At 41.9% G+C, this 25,388-nt stretch overlaps 1 protein-coding gene and 2 non-coding genes across 3 annotated transcripts; all 3 read left to right on the forward strand.

Annotated features, from left to right (window-relative positions):
- Positions 1-3,203: 3,203 nt before the first annotated feature.
- LOC122668575 lies at positions 3,204-3,545 on the forward strand. The gene has a single exon (XM_043865119.1). It carries the CDS (start codon positions 3,204-3,206, stop codon positions 3,543-3,545), a length of 342 nt encoding a protein of 113 aa, XP_043721054.1.
- A 10,277-nt stretch (positions 3,546-13,822) lies between these two features.
- On the forward strand, positions 13,823-13,929 carry LOC122670196. Its single transcript, XR_006334170.1, has one exon. It is a non-coding gene; the product is annotated as a small nucleolar RNA R71 (small nucleolar RNA).
- A 5,880-nt stretch (positions 13,930-19,809) lies between these two features.
- On the forward strand, positions 19,810-19,916 carry LOC122670185. The gene has a single exon (XR_006334160.1). It is a non-coding gene; the product is annotated as a small nucleolar RNA R71 (small nucleolar RNA).
- Positions 19,917-25,388: the final 5,472 nt, after the last annotated feature.

The following is a 25,388-nucleotide window of genomic DNA, read 5'->3' on the forward strand; positions in this document are numbered from 1 at the left end:
GTTGGTATCTGACTGTGCACCTCGAGCACAGGATCAAAACCTAATTTATTGGATCATAAAAGTGTGTCAAATAATGTTTAAAATTATATTAATGTCCGAGAGTTGGTCTAGGCTTAACTGGATTGACTTTGTCTTTACACAAGTATTACTTGGAATTCTTTGGGTCTTACACTGGGCTTTCGGGTCTATCTCCCTGTGCATCATACAGAGATCTAAGATATACCTGACTTGGTATTTCTACAGTATAGTCTACCTATGCATGGCCCAAACAACCACTCATACCAATGCTAAGGTCAACAGCCCCGCTGAAAACAATCATGGGCATGGTTACCTGACCGTGTGGGGCCCACCTGAGTATCAAGGGTATGGATGATAGCAAGGACAAGTGGAGAGGGGCATTTTGGTCATTTACCACCTCATCATACTGCCTTAGGTCCATTGGTGAGTGTCCAAAAGGCAGAAACTCAATCTAAGCCTAAATACCATCTCTGGGCGTTTCACTGGGCGTTTGGGCCAATCGCCCAGTGCATCACCCAGAGCTTATTTAACACGAGTTCAGGCTCAATTTCTTGGATTTTACAGTAGGGGCTGCCATGATTTCGATCAAGGATGCAAATGGGATATTCATGGACCATATTTAAGGTAAAATTCATTGGTCCAATTGGATTTGAGTTTGGTTTTCCCATTTGGAAGCTGGGGGAGCTCTGACAGCACAGGGATAGGTTATCCAGGCTAAGCTCTGGCTCTTGGATCCAGCTTTAGCTGCATGCATGGCTTGTTTTACATGTATTATCATGAAATAACACTGATCTTATGCTAAGGTATGCAAAGATCACATTGCTTGCAGACATCCATGCCCAGACAGCATGCTCTGGGTGTAAATATGCAGTGCAGTCAAGCACAGAGACTGACTTCACTCTCAGCTGCAGAAACAACAGCATATCATATCATTTAATGATCAGATCTTGCATGCAATGATCATGCATGCAAGATCCCATGCCTTCCTAGGCATCCCAGTGGTGTTCTGAGCATTACAGGTCAGAGACACATCAATCAGACCAAAGGGCTGTGATCAAACATGGTGAACAGCAGCATACAGTGGTTGAGATCATTACGTGGAGCTTGTAGGTAGGCTGGTTCAATGCCAAATGCAACTCAGGCCTCTCCTTCTTCTTCTCTCCTTCTCTTCTTCTTCCTTCTCCTTCTTTTTCTCCATTTCTATTTTAGTTGCAGCAATAGGAACGAAATGGGAGCTGGTCCCCTCTTATTTATAATGTTAGGATGACTAAGGCCTGTTTGGCCTTAGGTCCCTATTCCCAAGAATGCATTTTTGAGTGCATTCTGGCTGCACAAGTGGGGTCCACATGGTTCCAGTGGTGGGTAATGGTTTCTATAATTCCCATCTACCCCTAAAGGGTGTTCATGGTCTGTATGGATGGTCCCCTAGTGTTTGGAGTCCGATAAAGCAGTTTCAGCCACTTTGGGTGATTCTCTGGGCCTTCGGGCTAATCGTCCAGTGCATCGCCCAAAGAATATAGCTTTGCTGTTTTGGCCTTGGGCTTACATAGGTGTTAAGCCTAGGACTTGGGCATTGCACCAACACCCCTTCCAAGGTCTGACACACATCTGAACAGGTGTGGGCCCCACATATTTGGGTAGGAGAGAGAGTACTTAGGGTTGGAGCTGTACATCAGGCTGTGAGTAGTGCAGTTGCGTGGGTCTGCAACCCATCTTCTAATAGGAATATAGGATGACATCCTCGGGGGTTCTCCACTAAACTCAACCACTGGAGTGATGCTCCACAGGGTGTTTAGGTGACTGGTCATAGGTTCCTATCCTTCATCCAAAATCCCAGTCGGTCAGGGGCAGGTTTGATAGTTGATGTGTGATGCATCCGATTTTGCTATAGGGCCGTGTTAGGGCAAAGGATTAACAAGCTACCCTCTGTCATTTATTATGCCAGTAGGACTCTTAACGATGAACAACTTAACTACAACACTACCAAAAAGAAATTTTTAGCTGTTATATTGCTATAGAGAAATTCTGGTCCTACTTGATTGGTTCTCATGTCGTCATTTACACGTACCATGCAGCTATTAGATATCTCGTACAAAAGAAGGATGCTAAGGTCCATCTCATTTGTTGGGTCTTGTTTCTTCAAGAGTTTGATCTTGAGATATGGGATAAGAAAGGCACTAAAAATCTAGTTGCAGACCATTTATCCCAGTTGCCCAATCCTTTGACTGTTGATTCCCCAGTCAACAAGAGCTTCCCTAATGAGCAGCTTTTGGTGGTCTCTAGTAAACCATGGTTCACTGATATTGTCAATTATTTAACTACAGGTGTGACACCTAATCATTGGTCCACCCAGGATAAGTATAGCTTCCATTCCCAAGTCAAGCATTTTTTTTGGGATGACCCTTACTTATTTAAGACATGTTCGGATCAGATTATCCGGCGTTGTGTTCCTGATCATGAGCACCTTTCTATCTTATCTATTTGCCATGACCAGGCATGTGGAGGCCACTTCGGTCCAAAGAAAACCACCGCCAAAGTTGTTCAATGTGGTTTCTATTAGCCGACTCTTTTTCATGATGCCTTTGCTTATTGTAAGGCTTATACAACATGTCAGTAGGTCGTGTGACCAAGAGGAACATGATACCCCTTAACCCAAATTTGGTAGTTGAAATTTTTGATGTGTGGGGCATTGACTTCATGGGACCATTCCTAATTCTTTTGGGAATTTGTACATCCTATTGGCCGTTGATTATGTGTCTAAATGGATAAAGGCCATAGCTTGTAAATCCAATGACCACAAAGTGGTAGTCAAGTTTCTTAAAGAGCATATCTTATCCTGCTTTGGTATATTGTGTGCTCTGATTAGTGTTAGGGGTAAACATTGTTGCAATAGACCCTTCGAGGCCCTCATGAAGAAATATGGGATCACCCATAAGTTGGCTACCCTTTGTCACCCCCAAACTAGTGGTCAAGTGGAAGTGTCTAATAGGCAAATTAAGCAGATCTTAAAGAAAACCGTCAACCGCAACCATAAGGATTTGTCTAACTGATTGGTAGATGCCTTGTGGGCTCATCGGACCGCTTATAAGACTGATCTTGGTCAATCTCCCTATCGTCTAGTGTATGGGAAAGCATGTCATCTACTGGTTAAATTGGAACACTAAGCATTTTGGGCCATCCAAAAAATGAATTTTGATCTATCTGATGCCGGTATGCATCAGAGACTCCAACTATCTGAGTTGGAGGAACTTAGAAATGATGCCTATGACAATGCTCGGATTTACAAGGCTAAAACCAAAGCCTACCATGACAAATTACACATTTTTTCAGGTAAGTTGAGATCCCGTTTGGATGGTCCTCATGTTGTACATAATGTTTTCTCTCATGGTGCAGTAGAAATTTTGAATCCAGGGAATGGTGACATTCTCAAGGTCAACGGTCAACGCCTAAAGCCATTCATTAAGTTGCCTACTGCCACTACGGAAGAGGTCATGGATCTCTATGAGCCTCTTTACTTTGAAGATTGATCGCCTCTAGTATTTTCCCTCTCCTTTGTCTTTGTTTTCACTTTCTTTCATGCATTGAGGACATTGCATAGTTTTAGTATGGGGGGAGAGATGTTCTTGAGCTAAATTGTGTTGTGATCCTGACTTAGGTGTAGATGAGTTAATAGGCATTTTAAAATTTTTTGGAATGTTTTTATTTTCTTTTTATTTTTTATTGAGAGAGAGAGAGAGAGAGAGAGAGAGAGAGAGATGACTTTGGTAACCTATATTTTGAAGTAATAAAGCTCTGGTTTTAAGAAGTAGAATTGATATATATCTCAAGGTAGGGGCAAAATTAGAAGTATAACACTGTTTTTTTTGAAAAGGATGATCTTATGAGTTTTTCTTGTCTATGTGAGTTTTAGTTAGGAGTTGAAACACAGATTTGAGATTAAAGTATTATTATTCCAAAAAGAAGTTCTTTAAAAAAAAAAGAAAGAGAAAAGCAAAAAAAAATAATAAAAAATTCTGGTTTATTGGTTGTATTAGACTGGGTGCTCCACCTCTTGAAGCGAGGTTCCTAGGATCGAAACACCTTTCAACCATGGATTAAATAGAAGAAAGTTGTTAAACCTGCCCTAGACTGACTGGGATTTTTTCCTGAAGGATAGGAGCCTGTGACCAATCACCCAAGCACACTGTGGTGTGTCACCCCTATGGTTGAATTCAATGGAGAACCTCCAAGGATGTCATCTGGTGCACCTGTGAGAAGATGCAACAGCTCAGCCCACAGCCTGATGTACAACTCCAACTCCAGGTAACCTCTCTCTCTGACAAATGTATAGGGGCCATACCCATTCAGATGTTTATTTGGTCCTGGAAAGGGTATTGGTGAAGTGCCCAAGTGGTAGCCTCAACCCCTGTGCAAGGCCAAGGCAAAACAGTAGAAATTTCATTCTTTGGGCAATGCACTGGGCGATTGACCCAAACGCCCAGAGTGTCTAAAACCTGTATTTTGGACTTCAGACACCTAGGAACAATGCATACAGCATATGAACACTCCCTAGAGGTAGATGGGAATTTTAGAAACCATTACCCACCTCTAGAACCAAATAGACCCCACCAATGCAACTGGAATGGCCCAGAATGCACTTCAAAATGCATTCTTGGAAGAGGGAACTCATGGCCAAATAGGCCTTAAGAGCTTAGAAACTATAAATAGGAGGGGCCAGCCCTCCCATTTCATTTGCTGCTTCTACAGTAAGAGAAGGAGAAGGAAGAAGAAGAGAAAGAAAGAGAAGGAGAAGGAAGGAAGAAGAGAGTAAGGGCTGGGTTTGAGCTTGGTTTGGACTTCCCTGCAAGCTTATAGGTATGTGCTTCAACTCCTAACACTGCTGTCCATCTAAGTTTGCATTTAGATCATATACTAGTTTGGTGTATCTCTAGCTAGTAATGCTAAGAGCATCACCTGGGTGCCTAGTGGGGCTTTGGATCTTGCATGCTAGATCTAGTCATTTAAAGTAGGATCTAAAGCTGTTACATCAATGGAAATGGATGTCAGTCTCAGAGATGACCTGAACTGTAGAGTTGCACCCTGGTCATGCAGTATGGGCATGGATCTTTGCATGCAAATGGTTTTCCTCATGCCTTAGCTTAGAACCAGACCTGTTGTAGGTAATAATGATGATTCATGCCTTGCATGGAACCAAAACTGAAATCTAAAGCTTGAGCTTAGCCATGACAGCCATTCTCTGTGATGTCAGAACTCAACCCAGTTTCCAAATGGATAACCAGACTTTGAATCCATTAGAACCAGTTAATTTTGCTCCATTTCAGGACCACAACCCTCCTAGGATCATCCTTGATCGAAATCATGGCTAACCCTGCTACCAAATCCAAGGTTTGGAGCCAAATCTCGTGTTTAACAGGTACTGGGCGATTGACTCAAATGCCCAGTCAAACACCCTAATCATGTCGTTAACCGGTCAAAAACAAAATCCTAAATTAATCTAGCAAGTAGCAAGTAAGGGGTCGATCTACGGGGTACTGGAAGGCTAAATTACTAAGATGATTAGATGAAAATGATGAAAATTAAATTGCAATAAATATGATTTTAAACTACGAATGAAAGAAACAAATCTAAGCTAAGAACGATATGCAAATACGGGAGAAGACTATCTTTAAGGTTCGAATCCCCAATGGGTTGCTATTCAATTCGGTTGCATGCTTCGGTTTATTATAACCATAGGCCTAATAATACCACAGAATGTAGGATTCCTCCTAGGTATAGACTATCTTGACGAGTACTATCGTCCTTCGCTTATAGGGCTTGGCACGCTTAGTTCGTTTAGCTATAATCCATCATCAGTACAACCACATAAGAACAAAATACCATTGCTTGAATGAAAAATAATGAATCACAGAAACAGAATTTTCCAACTAAATACATCTATTAAAATCATCTAAACAGGGATGGGGTCTCAACATCAAGCAATCAAGAACGCAAACCAGAATTTTCAATAGTAAACACCATTAGTTCATCTACATCTAAAGATAGAAAGAATTTAGCCCCAATCATTGTGCTAAGAGATAACGGGCAGCAATGGTGACAACGATCTATGGAGATGAAGTTGCTGCAACGGTGATCCTCCTCCCCTTGTGGAACCCAAAATCCAAATCACAAAAACAAAAGAAGAAGCAGGGAAAAATAGAGAGAAGAAGAAGGGAAAAGAGAGCATGGTTTGATGGCATCCCCAAAGAAGAAAAACAAAACCCCAATCCAAGGGAAAGATAGATAGGTTTTAATATAAAGGGAGTTAGATGAGAGATAGGGGAAAGAATCGTGAGAGAAGGAAAGATGTGAGAGATACAATTTGAGTTTTAAAGGGACATGTGGCTGAAAGTGATGTGAGATAATGAAATTATGGTAGAGAATGGGGTTGGGAACCATGGGCAGTATGTGAGAGAAGAGAAAGATTTTTAGGAGAGAGGAGGGGATTTAGAAAAGATTATGATTCCCTTTGTTTATTTATCTTTAAGAGAGGGATTTTTAAAAGATATGGGATTTAGGAAGGATTAGAAATCGTAATGGGATGAGAGAGGAAGAGAGAGAGAAAGAGAATTTAATCTAAATACCAAATTCAATCCAAATTCTCGTTTTAAACATATCTCTCCATCCTGGCCCTGGATGGACCCAATCCGAGAATTAAAGTTGCTCCAATTAATATTTTGGATGATATGGGCCCAATATTGGATATCTTCTAAAAATTTCCCAATTTTTTAAAATTATAGGTATGCCCTTGGGTCTTCAGTGAAACTTCTTCCCATATATCGAAAATACCCCTATACCCTGAAAATACAGAAAAGTACCCGAATAGCTCCATTCTAAGCAAATAAAAATACATAATTAAATAGGATAATTTTACACATAAATGTGCTCATCAAATACCCCCACACTTAGATTTTGCTAGTCCTCGAGCAAAAATAAAATAAAGAAAACAAAAACCCTAACTCAGTTTCGTAGGAATCATAGTTGCACGTAGCATGTGCAACAAACCTTTAAACCCCTAGGTTACCCCTAGTGGATGAGTTTTGTCTCGTGAGTGTTTGCAGGGAATATACACACAAAATTCATGATTGCAAGTTTAAATTTTGACAATGGGTAAGAGGCACACACCAAACCTGAAACTAAGATGCCCTACTTAAGATCAAGAAGGCAAAGGTACCCCCACACTTGAGCTCTTATTACCCAGTATTGATTCTAGCAACAGGTACACATCCTAATTAGGGAATCTCCCCATATCTTCCAGACACCACCTTACTTAAGGTGAGACCACTCATGACGTCGAAGGCACCACGGACTTTAGGCTTCGGAGCATTTTCGACCATACAATTATACCAAGGCAATGACATTTCTTCTTTTTTTTTTTTTTCAAAACAATGAACTCCATTTGTTACTCTACTAATATTCCTCAAATGCCATGTAGGGTCACTACACAAGACACCCGAGCTACTTGGAAGCTTTGTTTCTTACATATATCCACAAGGATAGTGATGCTAGAGTTCTTTTTCAGAGGTTTCACCCCAAGGAGTGTCGATCAAGTCACCTCACTTCCTGAGGCGGAGTGCCCTGTCTAGCTCCAAGGATTTCAACTGTTACTTTTATTTATTTTTTTCTTTTTTTTTTTTTTTTTTGAAAATTACATGATTCTCATATTCGGGCAATGTTCTGGCCTTTTAAGCTTTCTAGAAGGCTCATGTAATGAGCTTTAAGCCAACCACTCCCAAGCCAGATGGCTTTAAGGGATTGAGTGTGAAACACTCCTCAGGCTTACTCACTCAAACCAAAAAGGCTACAAGCCCAAACTGGATTCAAGAATACTAGTAATAATAACCTAACTGGTTACTCCAACCGTTTTACGCAAGACTTCGGGCTTGTGGCCTAGATGCCCCGGTTACTAAGTTGAAGCAACAAAACTAAACACTCATGATTTTTATTTTTATTTTTTATGTCACTCCAAAACTAAACTTGGTCCAGCTCCTAACCAAAAGCTCAAAGAAACACAAGACAGCCAAGTGGTCTGTCCCTTCGACAAGATGGAGCTCTTATTGTCAGCGTCAAAACCAACTTTAGGATACATACTAGCTACTGTCCTCTCAACAGGGTTTTCATTACTTCAGATTAGAGTTCCTAAGTCTCTTTCTCCCGCGTTTTGCATCAAAGTAATAGAGAGACAAGTAAAACTTACCAAAACCAAAAAAATAAAAAGCTGTTGTCAATCGGTCTCACACCCCCCCCCTCCACACTTAAAGTATGTAGTGTCCCCAATGCATGCAGAAGAATAAAAATAGGGAGAAGGGAAGGAGTGTACCAGAAATCAGCAATATAGGGTAGACCAATGCATCCAGCAATCAGTAGCAGCTACCTAAGAAAACAAAAACAAACAAACACAAAACAAAAGTACTAAAGCAAAAATAGTGGGTTGCCTCCCAAGAGCGCTAAGTTTAACGTCTTCAGCCAAACGACAGACTGACTCATAGAGGGTCAAGGATCAAATCATACCAATGAGATGGTTTAGAAGAAGGTTGGGGAGATGTAGTGATAAACCTAAAATCACACCAACCAATCAGAGGCCACCATGTGTCCCGACCCAAGTAGGAAGCCCAGGTACTACGGACTATCACCATCAACAAGGAAGTCCAGGTACTACGGACTACCACCATCAATAAGGAAGTCCAGGTACTACGGGCTACTACCATCAACAAAGTCCAGGTACTACAGGATACTACCATCAACAAGGAAGTCCAGGTATTACGGGCTACTACCGCCAACAATAGGATATACATCATCTCATGGGTACAGGGTACCGCCTACCAGCAACATAGTCCCAGATGGACTCAAGCACCAAGGATCTTATCCAACACACTAAGACATTTAAATGTCTATCCACCATCATCAATTGGGACTCTCCACACCTCCACACTCTACTATAAATTCGAAGGTACTCTACCCCATCAACCCATCTTGAATTCTACGATTCATTTGTTTGCTCAGAGAGATTTAACTTAGGCATCGGAGAGTCCTAGGCCGGAACCACAACGGTTCTCCTTTGTCATCCAGGTTCTTTTATAGGTTACGGCACTCAAAGGAACCATTGGATGATTTCTTGACGCAATAGATTGGCGCCATCTGTGGGAATGACGCTAGCCATCGTACATACTAGCTCAATTCCACCATCACTCAATGGCACCATGGGGTAAGAAGACTGCTCCCTCCACCATCAATGCTGCGAGGGAGGGGAATGGATCACCTCCTCTAGAGAGCTCACGTCGCAGAGCCAATGACCATGTCTCTCAGGAGAGGGAGGTCCCAGAGAATGAACAGGTTGAGGTAATTGACTTCAAACCTGAAGCAGCTATTGAAGCCGCCGTGGAGCCAATACCTGATCCCAAAGCACTAGCGACTGTAGGTCAGATCAATGACTTACAGGGACAGATCCTCTATGACCAAAACTCCTCCGCGACTACCTGAGGCAGCATGCAACATCCCACCATTGTAGGATAGATCCCCGATAGTAGCAGAGCCCTAGGAGGTCACCTCCCAGGAGTGATAGGTTAGAGGAGTACACCAGGCAGTGGGGGGAGCCATCCCAACCTCTCAGAAGAACAGTGGACCTTCCAGTACGTTCAGACAGTGGGAGAACACCATCACACCAGTCTGTGGTACCCAACCCAGAAGGGTCCATCAGGAGGTCGATGTTCCAAGGTCAACTAGGAGGGAGTCACACACTAGGACAAAGCTAGACCTATAGGGAAGAAATCCCCTTGCGTTCACATCAAGGTTCATCACGATGTGACCCTTCACTAGCCCGCCAACATTCAAGACGGGAGGGGATTTCATGGAGAGGACAAGAACGAGGTCGCAATGAATGACCAGCTAGACGTGAAAGACAGTCACGGGATGAAGAGCTAGACAAGAGACTTCGAGATTTGGATGAGAAGTTGGAAGGATTGAAGAAGCAGACCAAAGGCATGACACACTCGGTCCCCGGACAGCATCCATTCTCGGAAGATATCATGTCTGCCACACTCCCATCCAGGTTCAGGTTACCCACCTTTGAACTCTACAATGGAACCACTGATCCTAATGGTCACATCAACTACTTCAATAGGATGATGACCTTATATGGGGGATCGGACATGGTCTCCTGCCGAGCGTTCCCTGCATCCCTCAAGGGTGCAGCTATATCATGGTCCTCCAGACTACGATCGAGGTTGATAGGTTCGTTCGTAGAATTATGCGAGCAGTTCATCACCCGCTTCCAGAGTAGTGTCAAGCAGAAGAAGACCATGATCAATCTACTAAACGTGATACAGAACCCTGGGGAGTCCCTTAGGGAGTATGTCAACAGGTTCCCTAAGGAGTCCCTGGAGGTCCGAGACTTGGACGACCAGACCCAGCATGTAGCCTTGGATGGGGGTATCAGGGACCTTGACTTGATTAAAGACCTGGTACGTCATGAGACCAGGACCATGAAAGAGCTTTTGGAGTGGTGTAACGAGTTCGCCAACATGGCCGAAGTACTACAAGCTCGGAAGAAGGTGATCGAAGCCAAGCCACAGGATAATAAGAGGTCGGCGTCAGGTGACCGCAAAGAAAGCAAGAGGTTAAGGACCAAGCATTGACAGGAGAAGGGTGACCGCCCATCGGGGAGGACCGACCATTACCCAGAAAGAAGTGAGAGAGCGAGCAGCCCAGAGTTCACACCCCTGAACAACACAAGGCCCACAGATCAACCAAATCTGAGAATCATAAAAGCTCTAGGTCATCGAGATCAAATAATTACTGAGGTTGATAGACCACACATCCACCATAAGGAACAATGCGCGAAGAAGACAAGGATTTAACTGCACATGATAAGAGAAGAAGGTCGTAAGAATCCACAAGTTCGACATGCCATATATGCAAAAAGTTAAGAAACCTCTGCTGGGGGAGTCACATCCTAAAATGAGGGTCGAAGGGCGCCAATCGAACGAGAGGCCACGGGATCTGATCATCGAACGAAGGTCGAAGGGCGTCAATCGAACGAGAGGCCACGAGCACTGATCGACCAACGAGGGTCAAAGGGCACCAATCGAATGAGGGTCACAGGCGTTGATCATGTCCAATGAGAGGCCACGGGCTCTGATCGTCAAACGAGGGTCGAAGGTCACCGATTGAACGAGGGTCGAGGGCACTGATTGTGTCGAACAAGAGGTCAATGGGCGCGTATCAAATGATGTCATCGATCAATGGGCGCAGATTGAACGAGCGTCACCAGGCGCGGATAGATGAGCATCACCAGAGCCGAATCGGCGTCAAAGGACGCGAACGATGGGCGTCGATCAAATGGACATCGTCGGACATGGATTGAAGCTAACGAGCTCCAACGGGCATGAATCGAATGAGTGTCATCGGACATGGTTTGAAACAAACAATCTCCAATGGGCGCGAATCAAATGAGCAAACGGGTGTGGTCACACCCCCCCCACACACACACTTAAAGTATGCAGTGTCCTCAATGCATGCAGAAGAATAAAAATAGGGATAAGGGAAGGAGTGCACCAAAAATTAGCAATACATGGCAGAATAGTGCATCCAGTAATCAGTAGCAGCTACCTAAAAAAAAACAAAAACAAACAAACACAAAACAAAAGTACTAAAGAAAAAATAGTGGGTTGCCTTCCAAAAGCTCTAAGTTTAACGTCTTCAGCCAGACGACAGACTGACGACAGACGGTCAAGGATCAAATCATACCAAGGAGTCGGTTTAGAAGAAGGTTGGGGAGATGGAACCAATGGGGGGAGTGGCTCAAACCTAACTGTCCAAGGTGGCTGTTCTAAAGAGGATGAGGAATCTAGCAAAGTATGCACCTCTTTAGTGTATGCCTCATACTCATCTCCAACCATCACATAGTGCGGCAAAGGGTCATCAATAAGCACGTGAGAAGTGTGATCAGTCACAACTTCATCTAATAAATCCACACAAAGCACTCTTCTTCTCTAAAGGAACCTAAGGATGCATTGAAGATGTTGAGCCTAAGCTTCTTATTCCCAAAAGAGATGTCCATGGCACCAGATCTACAATTTATGCAAGCATTCGTAGTAGCTAAGAAGTGGCACCCTAAAATGATAGGGGGAAGCTTGGCTGTGGTGGCTGCATCCATATCCAGGACAAGGAAGTCCACAGGAAAGTATAATTCCTCCACCTTCATTAAAACATCTTCTAATAACCCACGAGGTGTTTTGATTGAACGATCAGCCAACTGAAGGATGACCTCTATAGATTTCAAATCTCCTAAACCAAATCTGTCATACACTGAACTAGGCAAAATATTCACATTAGTCCCTAAATCAAGTAGTGCCCTACTTATGGAGAGATCTCCAATGATGCAAGAAATAAGAGGTGCACCTGGGTCTTTAAGCTTAGGGGGTAGGTGGCTGGAAATTACCGAACTAACCTGTTCAGTCCAATGGACGGTCTTAGGGATTTGAGTTCTCAACTTATGCTTTTGGGTGCAGAGGTCTTTTAAAAACTTAGCATAAGCAGAAACTTATTTGATACATCCAAAAGGGGGAGATTGATGCGAACTTGTTGGAACAAGTTGATCATCTCTTGCATCTTTTCACCCTGTTTACCCTGAAGGGGGTAAGATGGTGTCTAAAGGGCTTGGGGAAAAGGGACCTTTGGAATGTAAGACTCAGGTGATGGTCCCTCCATAATAAGAATGTGCAGCCCCTTCCTTGGGAACTGATGAGTGGGTTTCACAGGTGGTGTTTCAGTAATGGAATCATGTGTGTCTACACCACTACCAGAATTCTCTAGGGTTGACTCAGCCTCTCCTTGGCTTTGAGACTTAGAAGGCAATGTCTCATTAGTGGCTAAGGGTGCATCAGGTTTTTCCACCCTTTTACCACTCCTCAAGACTGTGACCGACTAGACTTGCTCTTTCCCTTGACCCATTTGACTATTTGGGTTACCTATTGGCTGACTTGGCAATGGACCAGCCTCCCTCCTACTTATAGCATCGGCTAGCTGACCTAGTTGGTTCTCTAGCTTATTAATGGACTGAGTATGTGAGTGAAGCAGCTGTGTGTTCTGCTCGAGTCCACTTAATGCTTTTAGCACATTTTCCTCAAAGGATTCATTTGGCTGGGGTTGAGGATATGGTGGCAGTCCACCCATATAGGCATTGATTTGAACATTAAATGGAGGCCCATATGGTGGGTTTGGAGGATTATTAGGCACTGAGTTTCTCCATGAAAAGTTTGGGTGATTCTGCCATCCCGGGTTATAAGTATTGGAAAAGGGATCATTACCCGGTGTAGGGAAACTTTGAGCCATTTGCACCTGTTCATGAACAAACTCAGGGTATTGTGCAGCCGAAGGGCAGTTTGTCACATAGTGACTAGGGCTAGCACATAGGGCATAGGCTTCAGTCTGATTAGGTGGAGAGAAACTCATTGGGAAAGGGGACATAGGATGCTGCCCTATAGACATCAAATAGTCTAATTTCTTGGACAACATATCAACCTTAGCAGTCATCTCTACAGTTGGATTGATCTCATAGAGACTACCCTTCTTTGGTTACCCTATGTGTGGAATCTCAGTCCGAGAGGCCAAAGCATGATGTTGGGAATTCTCACTAAGGGTTTCAAAAAGATCTTATGCATCCGTCTCATTCTTGTGCATAAATGTTCCACCACAAGAGGAGTCCACCATCTGCCTATATCGGTCGCAGAGGCCATTATAAAAGCACTGGACTAACTGTCATTTTGGGACAGCGTGGTGGGGACACTTCCTAAGTAATTCCTTGAGTCTCTCCCACGCTTCATGAAATTGTTCGCCCTCTAATTGGGAGAAACTAGTAATGGATCTTCTAAGACTATTAGTCCGACCAATGGGGAAGAATTTTTTCAAAAATTCTTGCTGCATCCCCACCCATGTAGAAATCCTAATCGAATCTAGGGAATGAAGCCAGTGTTTGGCTTTGTCCTTTAAGGAGAATGGGAATAGGATTAACTTTAGGGCATCTTCAGAGAGGTTTTGGATTTTGACTGTAGAGCACACCTCTAAGAACTCATTAAGATGCTTGTAAGGCTCCTCATTAGCAAGTCCATAATAGGATGGTTACATCTGTATGATGCTAGACTTGATCTCATATTGAGTTGCCTGAATGGCAGGTAGCTGAATACAAGATGCAGGGTTATAGGCAGTTGGAGTGAAGTGCTCACTCAGCGGCCTTCCTGGCTGGTTTTCGTCACCCATTTTATTACTATTATCCTTAGGTCTAACCATAGATTGCTCTATTTCGAAGTCAAGGGCAGTCAGGTTGGGGTGCAAAGAACCTCGACCATGCATAAAGCACAACACAGGTTGAACGTGCTAAATAAACAAAAATTAAAGCTAGTAATTTAAAACGTGATAACTAATAAAAATCATTAATAAAAATAAAAATCAGAACTAAAAAGAAAAAAAAATAACTAATTTAAAACTACCGAAAATACTTACCTGGTGTTGGCGGTTGCGCAATTCCACGTGCTGTTCCCGATGAACAGTTACACATATGAGCTTAAGGGGTTGGGGGAATTAAAGTTAAACCTAAACACCCAATCTAACGCTAGAATAAAATAAAAAATTACGTAAAATAACCCTAATTACATAAAGTCTAGGACTTAAAAGTAAACTAAACGGACAGCTTGCCTTACTCGATCTACTCGGCTTCCTACACAAACAAAGAGAATGTTAGGTATACTAAAATTAACCTAATAAAGAGATTATAAATAAAAATAAAAATTCTGCAATTATAAAATTAAAATTAAAACAAAATAACACAAAACAACTCAATCAATCCTAGCAATCGTGCTTCAGGTCCCCGGCAACGGCGCCAAAATTTGATCGTGTCATTAATCGATCAAAAATAAAACCCTAAATTAATCTAGTAAGTAGCAAGTAAGGGGTCGATCTACGGGGAACTAGAAGGCTAAATTATTGAGATGATAAGATGAAAGTAATGATAATTAAATTGCATGAAATCTGATTTTAAACTAAGAACAAAAGAAAAAAATCTAAACTAACAACGCTGTGCAAATACGGGAGAAGACTATCTTTAGGGTTCGAATCCCCAATGGGTTGCTATTCAATTCAGTTGCATGCTTCAGTTTACTATAACCACAGGCCTAATAATACCATAGAGTGTAGGGTTCCTCCTAGGTATGGACTATCTTGACGAGTACTATCGTCCTTCGCTTATAGGGCTTGGCCCGCTTAGTCCGTTCAGCTATAATCCATCATCGGTACAACCACATAAGAACAAAATACCATTGCTTGAATGAAAAATAATGAATCACAGAAACAAAATTTTTCTACTAAATACATCAATTAAAATCATCCAAATAGGGATGGGGTCTCAACATCAAGTAATCAAGCATATAAACCAGAATTTTTAAATAACAAACACAATTAGTTCATCTACACCTAAAGATAGAAAGAACTTAGCCAATCATGGTGGAAGGCAACAAAGAACAGCAATGGTGATGATGATCCATGAAGCTGGAATGGTGATCTTCCTCCTCTCCTTCTTGCCAAACCCAAGATCCAAAAATAAAACAAAAAAAAGAAACAAAAGAAGAAAGATGAAATAAGAAGAAGAAGAAGAAGAGAAGAGGGCACGGTTAATGGCTATAGAATCGAATGGGATCTGATTGAATGGCAATCTGTCCGTGGGTTTATATATCTATCAGAGATTTAATTAAAAAGAAAGAAAGAAAAAAAAAGGGAAAGCACGAGAGATAGAAAGAATGATGGATATCCCGAATCCGTGAGGGATTTGGATAGAATAGATATAAGAGGAGGGAGAGAGAAGTGAAATATAATTAGGAATGGCAGGACCCATTAAGGATTTGAGAGGGAGAAGGAGAGAAAATTGAAGTTGGAGAGATAGATTAAACCGTACTAAATGAGAGAGATATATTAGAGAGGAGAGAGAGAGTTTAATGTAGATTATGAATTTGATTAAAATTCTCTTTTTGAGAATATCTCTCTTTCCTGGCCCCGGGTGGATCCAGTCCGAGAATTAAAGTTGCTCCAATTAATTTTTCGGATGATATGAACCCAAGGTCGGATATCTTCTGAAGATGCCCTAATTTTCTAAAATTATAGTTATGCCCCTGGGTCTTCAGTGAAACGTCTTCCCATCTCGCTCTTGATAACCTATGAGTCGATCCGTGGGTAGCCGGGTGCCTATGTAGCACTGAACTCCTCTAACCTAGTTTTCTCAATTTAGTCTCTGAAAATGCACTTTTTCTCCAATTATTCCCATATGCTGAAAATATCCCTGTACCCTGAAAAAGACAGAAAATACCCATGGTAGCTCCATTCTAAGCAGATAAAATGCAGAATTAAATGGGATAATTTCACACATAAATGTGTTCATCAACCACTAAAGCGCAATGCCACCAAGGTCTGCAACCACCAAGGCGCAATGCCACCAAGGTCCATAGACCACCAAGATGCAATGACACCAAGGCCCGTAGACCACCAAGACACAATGACACCAAGGTCCGTAGACCACCAAGGTGTAATGCCACCAAGGTCCATAGACCACCAAGGCGCAATGCCACCAAGGTCTGTAGGCTACCAAGGCGCAATGACACCAAGGTCCGTAGACTACTAAGGTGCAAAGCCACTAAGGTCCACAGACCACCAAGGTCCAGGAACCATCAAGGCACAAGGCCCCCAAAGTCCACGGACTATTGAGGCGTAAGGCCACCGAGGTCCACAGACCCCCCAGACTCAAGGCCACCAAGGTTCGACAACCACCAAGGCTCAAGGCCACTAAGCTTGAACGACTACCAAGGCCTATCTGCCATATACGAAGGATGAGGAACAACAACACCCAGAAGGGAGGCAAGAATTCAACCGTAAACATCAAAATTAGGAAGCGACACTAAATAGGCCAAGGCTAGGCAAGCCATTAGAAAGGCCAAGGGCCAATAGCCAAGAAAGGAAGAGACTAGAGGAGAGGAAGAGAGACAAAGCTTCAAAGCAAAAATACAAAGTCTACTCTCTTGGACATTTTGATCCAAGAGAGTGGGGGGCAAATGATAAACTCAAAACCACACCAACCAATCTGAGGCCGACATGTGTCCTGCCCCAAGTAGGAAGCCCAGGTACTATGTAGACTACCACCATCAACAAGGAAGTCCAGGTACTACGGACTACCACCATCAACAAGGAAGTCCAGGTACTACGGGCTACTACCATCAACAAAGTCCAGGTACGACGGGCTACTACCATCAACAAGGAAGTCCAGGTACTACGGGCTACTACCGCCAACAACAAGATATACATCATCTCATGGGTATAGGGTACCGCCTACCAGCAATATAGTCCCAGATGGACTCAAGCACCAAGGATCTTATCCAACACACTAAGACGTTTGAATGTCTATCCACCAGGAACATCTACCCTACCGGGACTCTATCTCTTGTAGGGGAACAACCAACCAAGAGAAGAATCCTACTACCTAGGAACTCTATCTACTATAAGGGTTACTCTTCATCAACTGGGACTCTCTACACCACCACACTCTACTATAAATGCGAAGGTACTTTACCCCATCAGCCCATCTTAAATTCTACAATTAATCTGTTTGCTCAGAGAGATCTAACTTAGGCATCGGAGAGTCCTAGGCCGGAACCACACCGGTTCTCCTTTGTCACCCAGGTTCTTTTGCAGGTTACAGTACTCAAAGGAACCACCAGATGATTTCTTGATGCAACATGTAGCCAAAGGGGGAAGCGGCTCAAACCTAACTGTCCAAGGTGGCCATTGTAAAGAGGGTGAGGAATCTAGCAAAGTGTGCACCTCTTTAGTGTATGCCTCAGCCTCATCTCCATAGTGCTGCAAAGGGTCATCAATAAGCATGTGTGAACTGTGATTAACCACAACTTCATCTAATAAATCCAATGCAAAGCACTCTTCTTCTCTAAGGAACCTAAGGATGCAATGAAGATGTTAAGCCTAAGCTTCTTATTCCCAAAAGAGATGTCCATGGCACCCAATCTATAATTTATGCAAGCATTCGTGGTAGCTAAGAAGGGGCACCCTAAAATGAAAGGGGGAAGCTTGGCTGTGGTGGCTGTATCCATATCCAGGACAAGGAAGTCCAAAGGAAAGTACAATTCTTCCACCTTCACTAAAACATCTTCTAACAATCCACGAGGTGTTTTGATTGAACGATCAGCCAACTGAAGGATAACCTCAGTGGGTTTCAAATCTCCTAAACCAAATCTGTCATAGACTGAACTAGGTAAAATATTCACACTAGCCCCTAAATCAAGTAGTGCCCTACTTATGGAGAGATCTCCAATGATGCAAGGAATAAGAGGCGCAGCTGGGTCCTTAAGCTTAGGGGGTAGGTAGCTGAAAATTACTGAACTAACCTGTTTAGTCAAATGGACGGTTTTAAGGATTTGAGTTCTCAACATACGCTTTTAGGTGCAGAGGTCTTTCAAAAAATTAGCGTAAACAGGAACCTGCTTGATAGCATCCAAGAGGGGGAGATTGATGCAAACTTGTTGGAACAATTCGATCATCTCTTGCATCTTTTCATCCTGTTTACCCTGAAGGGGGTAAGATGGTGTCTGAAGTGCTTGGGGAAAAGGGACCTTTGGAATATAAGAATCAGGTGATGGTCCCTCCACAATAGAAATGTGCAGCCCCTTCCTTGGGAACTGATGAATGGGTTTCACAGGTGGTGTTTCAGTAATGGAATCATGCGTGTCTTCATCACCACCGGATTTCTCTCGGGTTAACTCAACCTCTCCCTGACCTTGAGAACTAGTGGGCAGCGTTCCATTAGTGTCTAAGGGTGCATCAAGTTTTTCCACCCTTTTGCCACTCCTCAGGACTACAATCGACTGGACTTGCTCTTTCCCTCGACCCGTTTGACTATGACTATTTGGGTTACCTATTGGCTGACTTGGCAATTGGCCAGCCTCCCTCCTAGTTATAGCATTGGCCAGCTGACCCAGTTGGTTCTCTAGCTTATTAATGGACTGAGTATGTGACTGAAGCAGTCGTGTGTTCTGCTTGAGTCCACTTAATGCTTTTAGCTTCCTCAAAGGATTGATTCTATTGGGTTGAAGGTATGGGGGCTGTCCACCCATATAGGCATTGGTTTGAACATTAAATGGTGGCCTATATGGTGGGTTTGGAGGGTTATTAGGTATTGAGTTTCTCCATGAAAAGTTTTGGTGATTTCGCCATCCCGGGTTATAAGTATTGGAAAAGGGATCATTACCTGGTGTAGGAAAACTTTAAGCCATTTGCCCCTATTCCTAAACAAACTCAGGGTATTGTGCAGCCGAAGGATAGTCTGTCACATAATAACTAGGGCTAGCACATAAGGCACAGGCTTCAGTCTGATTGGTTGGAGGAAAACTCATAGGGAAAGGGGACATAGAATGCTATCCTATAGACATCAGATAGTCCAATTCCTTGGACAGCATATTAACCTTAGCAGTCATCTCTACAGTTGGATTGATCTCATAGAGACCGCCCTTCTTCGGTTGCCTTATGTGTGGAATCTTAGTCCGAGAGGCCAAAGCATGATGTTGGGAATTCTCACCCAGGGTTTCAAAAAGATCGCATGCTTTCGTCTCATTCTTGTGCATAAATGTTCCACCATAAGAGGAGTCCACCATCTGCTTATATCGGTCATGGAGGCCATCATAAAAGCATCGGACTAACTGCCATTTTGGGACAGCGTGGTGGGGGCACTTCCTAAGTAATTCCTTGAGTCTCTCCCACGCTTCATGAAATTGTTCGCCCTCTAATTGGGAGAAACTAGTAATTGCTCTTCTAAGGCTATTAGTCTGGCCAATGGGGAAGAACTTTTTTAGAAATTCCTACTGCATCCCTGCCCATATAGAAGTCCTAACCGAATCTAGGGAATGGAGCCAGTGTTTGGCTTTGTCCTTTAAGGAAAATGGGAATAGGAGTAACTTTAGGGCATCTTCAGAGAGGTTTTGGATTTTGATTGTAGAACACACCTCTAAGAACTCATCAAGATGCTTGTAAGGCTCCTTATTAGCAAGTCCATAATAGGATGGTAACATCTGTATGATGCTGGACTTGATCTCATACTGAGCAGCCTGAATGGCAGGCAACTGAATACAAGATGCAGGGGTATAGGTAGTCGGAGTGAAGTGCTCACTCAATGGCTTTCTTGGCTGGTTTTCGTCACCCATTTTATTACTATTATCGTTATCCTTAGGTCTAGCCACAAATCACTCTATTTCTAGGTCAAGGGTAGTTAGGTTGGGGTGCAAAGAACGCCGACCATGCATAAAACACAACACCAGTTGAACGTGCTAATTAAACAGAAATTAAAATATAATAATTAAATAAAAAAACTCAATAAAAAAAAATAAAAACAGAATTAAAAAGTAAAAAATTGACTAATTTAAAACTACCAAAAATACTTACCTGGTGTTGGTAGTTGCGCAATTCCACGTGCTGCCCTCGATGAACGGTTACACATATTATCTTAAGGGGCTGGGGGAATTAAAATTAAACCTAAGCACCTAATCTAATGCTGGGATAAAAAAAATTACATAAAATAACCCTAATTACATAAAGTCTAGGAGTTAAAAGCAAACCAAACGGACAGCTTGTCCTTACTCGATCTACTCGGCTTCTTGCACAAACAAAGAGAATGTTAGGTATACTAAAATTAACCTAATAAAGAGATAAAAAATAAAAGTAAAAATTCTGCAATTATAAAATTAAAACTAAAACAAAGTAACACAAAACAACTCAATCAATCTTAGCAACTATGCTTCGGTTTCCCGACAACGGCGCCCAAATTTGATCGTGTCATTAACCAGTCAGAAACAAAACCCTAAATTAATCTAGCAAGTAGTAAGTAAGGGGTCGATCTACGGGGAACTGGAACGCTAAATTACTAAGATGATTAGATGAAAGTGATGAAAATTAAATTGCAATAAATCTGATTTTAAACTACGAATGAAAGAAACAAATCTAAGCTAACAACGATATACAAATACGGGAGAGGACTATCTTTAGGGTTTGAATCCCCAATGGGTTGCTATTCAATTCGGTTGCATGCTTTGGTTTATTATAATTATAGGCCTAATAATACCACAGAATGTAGGGTTCCTCCTAGATATGGACTATCTTGACGAGTACTATCGTCCTTCGCTTATAGGGCTTGGCACGCTTAGTTCATTCAGCTATAATCCATCATTGGTACAACCACATAAGAACAAAATACCATTGCTTGAATGAAAAATAAGAAATCACAGAAACAAAATTTTCCAACTAAATACATCTATTAAAATCATCCAAACAGGGATGGGGCCTCAACATCAAGCAATCAAGAACGCAGGCTAGAATTTCAATAGCAAACACCATTAGTTCATCTACACCTAAAGATAGAAAGAACTTACTGATCATGGTGCTAAGAGACAACGGGCAGCAATGGTGATGACGATCTATGGAGACGAAGCTGCTGGAATGGTGATCCTCCTGCCCTTATGGAACCCAAAATCCAAAACACACACAAAATAAGAAAGAGGGAAAAATAGAGAGAAGAAGGGAAAAGAGAGCACGGTTTGATGGCATCCCCAAAGAAGAAAAACAAAACCCTAATCCGAGGGAGAGATAGATAGGTTTTAAAATAAAGGGAGTTAGATGAGAGATACGGGAAAGAATCGTGAGAGAAAGAAAGATGTGAGAAATGGAATTTGAGTTTTAAAGGGGCATGTGGTTGAAAGTAATGTGAGATAATGAAATTATGGTAGAGAATGGGGTTGGGAACCGTGGGCACTATGTGAGAGAAGAGAAGATTTTTAGGAGAGAGGAGGGGTTTTAGGAAAGATTATGATTCCCTTTGTTTATTTATCTTTAAGAGAGGGATTTTTAAAAGAGATGGGATTTAGGAAGGATTAGAAACCATAGTGGGATGAGAGAGGAAGAGCGAGAGAAAAAGAATTTAATCTAAATATCAAATTTGATCCGAATTCTCGTTTTAAACATATATCTCCATCCTGGCCCCGGATGGACCCAATCCGAGAATTAAAGTTGCTCCAATTAATATTCCAGACAATATGAGCCCAATATCGGATATCTTCTAAAAATTTCCCAATTTTCTAAAATTACAGTTATGCCCTTGGGTCTTTAGTGAAACTTCTTCCCATATGTCAAAAATACCCCTGTACCCTAAAAATACAGAAAAGTACCCGAATAGCTTCATTCTAAGCCAATAAAAATGTAGAATTAAATGGGATAATTTCACACATAAATGTTCTCATCACACCTAGTTTTGCTGTTTGGGCTCAAATGTGATTCCAGCTTTTTGGACCTTCACAAATAGGTCTAGAACAACATGGGGAGGATGAAAATGACTTAAAAAACCCTTCCCCGTTGGTCCTTGTTGTCATCCATACCTCGGGTGCTCAAGTTGGACCCACAGAGCCGGGAACCCACACACAGACCTAGTCTCTCTTAGGCTATGAACCATTGTACTGATTTATGGAATTGGTAGGGCCATGCATAGATAGACCTTACTGTAAAAATACTCGGAAAGATGAACCTTGCATCTCTGGATGATGCACTGGGAGTTTGACCCTAAAGCCCAGTGCAAGACCTAGAGAATTATAAATGATACTTATGTATTTAGAGTTGAGTCCAACTAAACCTAGACCAACTCTAGGATACTAATATAATTTTGAACTTTGTTTGACATGCTTTAATGATCCGGTTAACTTAGGTTTGACCCCGAGCTCGAGGTACAGTGTCAGATACCGGCCGGGACCGAGCTGACTGCTAAGCAAACAGGACTAGTACAAGGTGAGTGAAATTACACCATGTGTGTAAATGTAACATGACTAACAAGTCATGACAAATACAACAATATTATTTATTGTGCTCATTTATTTCAATTGTCTTATATTTTGTTAAATACTGAATTCTTGACTGATGAACACTGAGAATGGACAATGATGCTTGTATGTGAAACTACTGAATTTGATGTCATAGCCGGCTTGAAAATGAGGCCTATGGTAGCCTGTAGAATGGGATACGGTTCGTGAATTCACCTAGAGGGGGAGTGAATAGGTGAAGGTTGGAAAATTAAAAAAATTATGTGAAAATAACCAACTAAAGACAAGCAGTAAATCAAAGAGTGACACAAGAGATTTATAGTTGTTCGGCCAACACTTGTGTACGTCCACCCCTCTCACCTTAGAGATAATTTCACTAAATCGAATCTTGAGTAAGAGCAAGAGGACTTGTATAAATCTTGAAATAAAGAGTAAGAGAACTCAAAAACAGCTAATCTTGATTTAATAAGCAAGAGGACTCAACCTACTCTGGATTCCGAGCAAGTGAACTCAACCTACTTAGAGTTACCTCAAACCTTAGTAAAGCTTTGCTACCTTTCAAACTATGAAGCTTTAATGCAAAGTTGAATGAAGGAAGCTAAGTGAGAGTGAATGCCTTGAATTTGTGGTTGAATTCTCACTTGAGAGAGACTTATTTTTGGAGGCTCTTGATTTTGATTAGTAGTGATGTTTACAGCCTTAAACAAGTGGATATTTATAGGCTAGATGGCTTAATTTAATTAGAAATCTAAATTAAGATCGAATTCCAAAAGCCATATATAATCCAGTATGCTGGATTCCAATCCGGTATGCCGGATTACCTAATTTCCATATTGAACAGGGAAATAACAGTCAAATTATATCAATAGTATATTGATCCGGTATGCTAGATAGCTATCCGGTATGCTGGATCAGGGTAAAACAAAGGCCAAAATGGATCCAGTATGCTGGATCATAATCCAGCGTACTCCGAAGCGCTATTGTGACCATTTTCCTGAGATTCCCATTGATCCGATATGCCGGATTGTGAACCGGTATGCCGGATTGGACAATATCAGTAGAAATAGTCCAATTCCATTAAGGGGTTGGTTTGGGGGGGGTTCCAACACTAAATATTCACATGTCTAAGGGGTCAAATCACCTCTTAAGCACATTCTAAATGGATGTATGTGTGTGTGTGTGTGTGCATTACATCAATTATGACTTTATCATTACAACTGTTTGATTACAAAGTCTTTAATTTTATCTTCAATCTTCAATAGGCTCTTTGGTTAGTCATAGCCTTTTGTCTTCAAGGTTTGACTCTTTGACTTCCATGTCTTTGGAAAACATCTTGAGCCATATTCTTGTATGCATTTGTATACGTTCTTATGTACGCTCCCCCTCACTTGGTGCTACGCTCTCATCTAAACATCTAAAAAAAATGTTAGTCCAAGAGAGGCTTTATTTGTTATCATCAAAACATGGTTTGGAGTGTATAAGTTGTTTTCCTCAACAATCTCCCCCTTTTTGATGATGACAAATAATCCAAGTGAATCAAATAATAATAGAGCAAAAAATATAAGCAAATGCAAAACAAGCAAAGAATATACATTCATACACATTCCAAATTTTAAAAGATTCCAAAACATAGATATATATTCATAAAAATTCCAAACATCCAATCCAAACATTACATTTTTATTCTCCAATATTCTCCTCCTGTGTCATTGTCAAAAAGAGGGCATTACACATCAAGGATTTGGGTCAAAAGGTGGAATAGAACTTGATGCACCGGGGAATGGTGGTCTAACTCCTTGAGGGGTAATCCCTTGAGGAGTGGCTCCCGGCATGTCAAGAGATAGAAAGCCAAGATTGAGAGAGAGTTGATGAACTGCATTAAGAATTTTATCTTGGCGAATATTTAGAGAGTCAAATCCGGTCTTCACGTCATTGCAAAGAGAATTCACATCGTCTTGAATTCTTTGTTGACCGAATTCAAGTTCCATGATCCGATTATTTGCTTCGTCCATATATTCATCGATGCTTGAGACCCATTCTTGTAGAGATGCCGGTATCCCTTCTTGTGCTTGAGGAGGGGGCATATTTTCAACCAAAACTTCTTCGTCAACAAACACATCGGAAGGAGGAGGAATAGCTATGGTGTGAAAGCTATTACGGGTGATGTGTTGGAAAGATAAGGTGGACTCTTCCTCACGATCAAGATCAATGTCAAAGGCCCAAAAAATGCAAGTGAGAAGCCGGCCATAAGGAAGATTAGTGTGCTTGTGTGGGTGAGCACACGATTCCATATACCGCATAATAAAGTATGGAAGACAAGTAGGGTTATTGGTGTAGATACAATAAGTAATATAGGCTTGTGGAGTAAGATACTTATTTCTATCACCACCCCTAGGAATGAAGTTGTGTTGAACTATGTAGGAGATGACATGAGGG

This window comes from Telopea speciosissima, chromosome 7, assembly GCF_018873765.1.
Source record: "Telopea speciosissima isolate NSW1024214 ecotype Mountain lineage chromosome 7, Tspe_v1, whole genome shotgun sequence".
NCBI classification, from domain to species: Eukaryota; Viridiplantae; Streptophyta; class Magnoliopsida; order Proteales; family Proteaceae; genus Telopea; species Telopea speciosissima.

Excerpts from the sequence above, each read along its gene's own strand:
- LOC122668575 (XM_043865119.1), top strand. The coding sequence starts at position 3,204 with ATGAATTTTGATCTATCTGATGCCGGTATGCATCAGAGACTCCAACTA.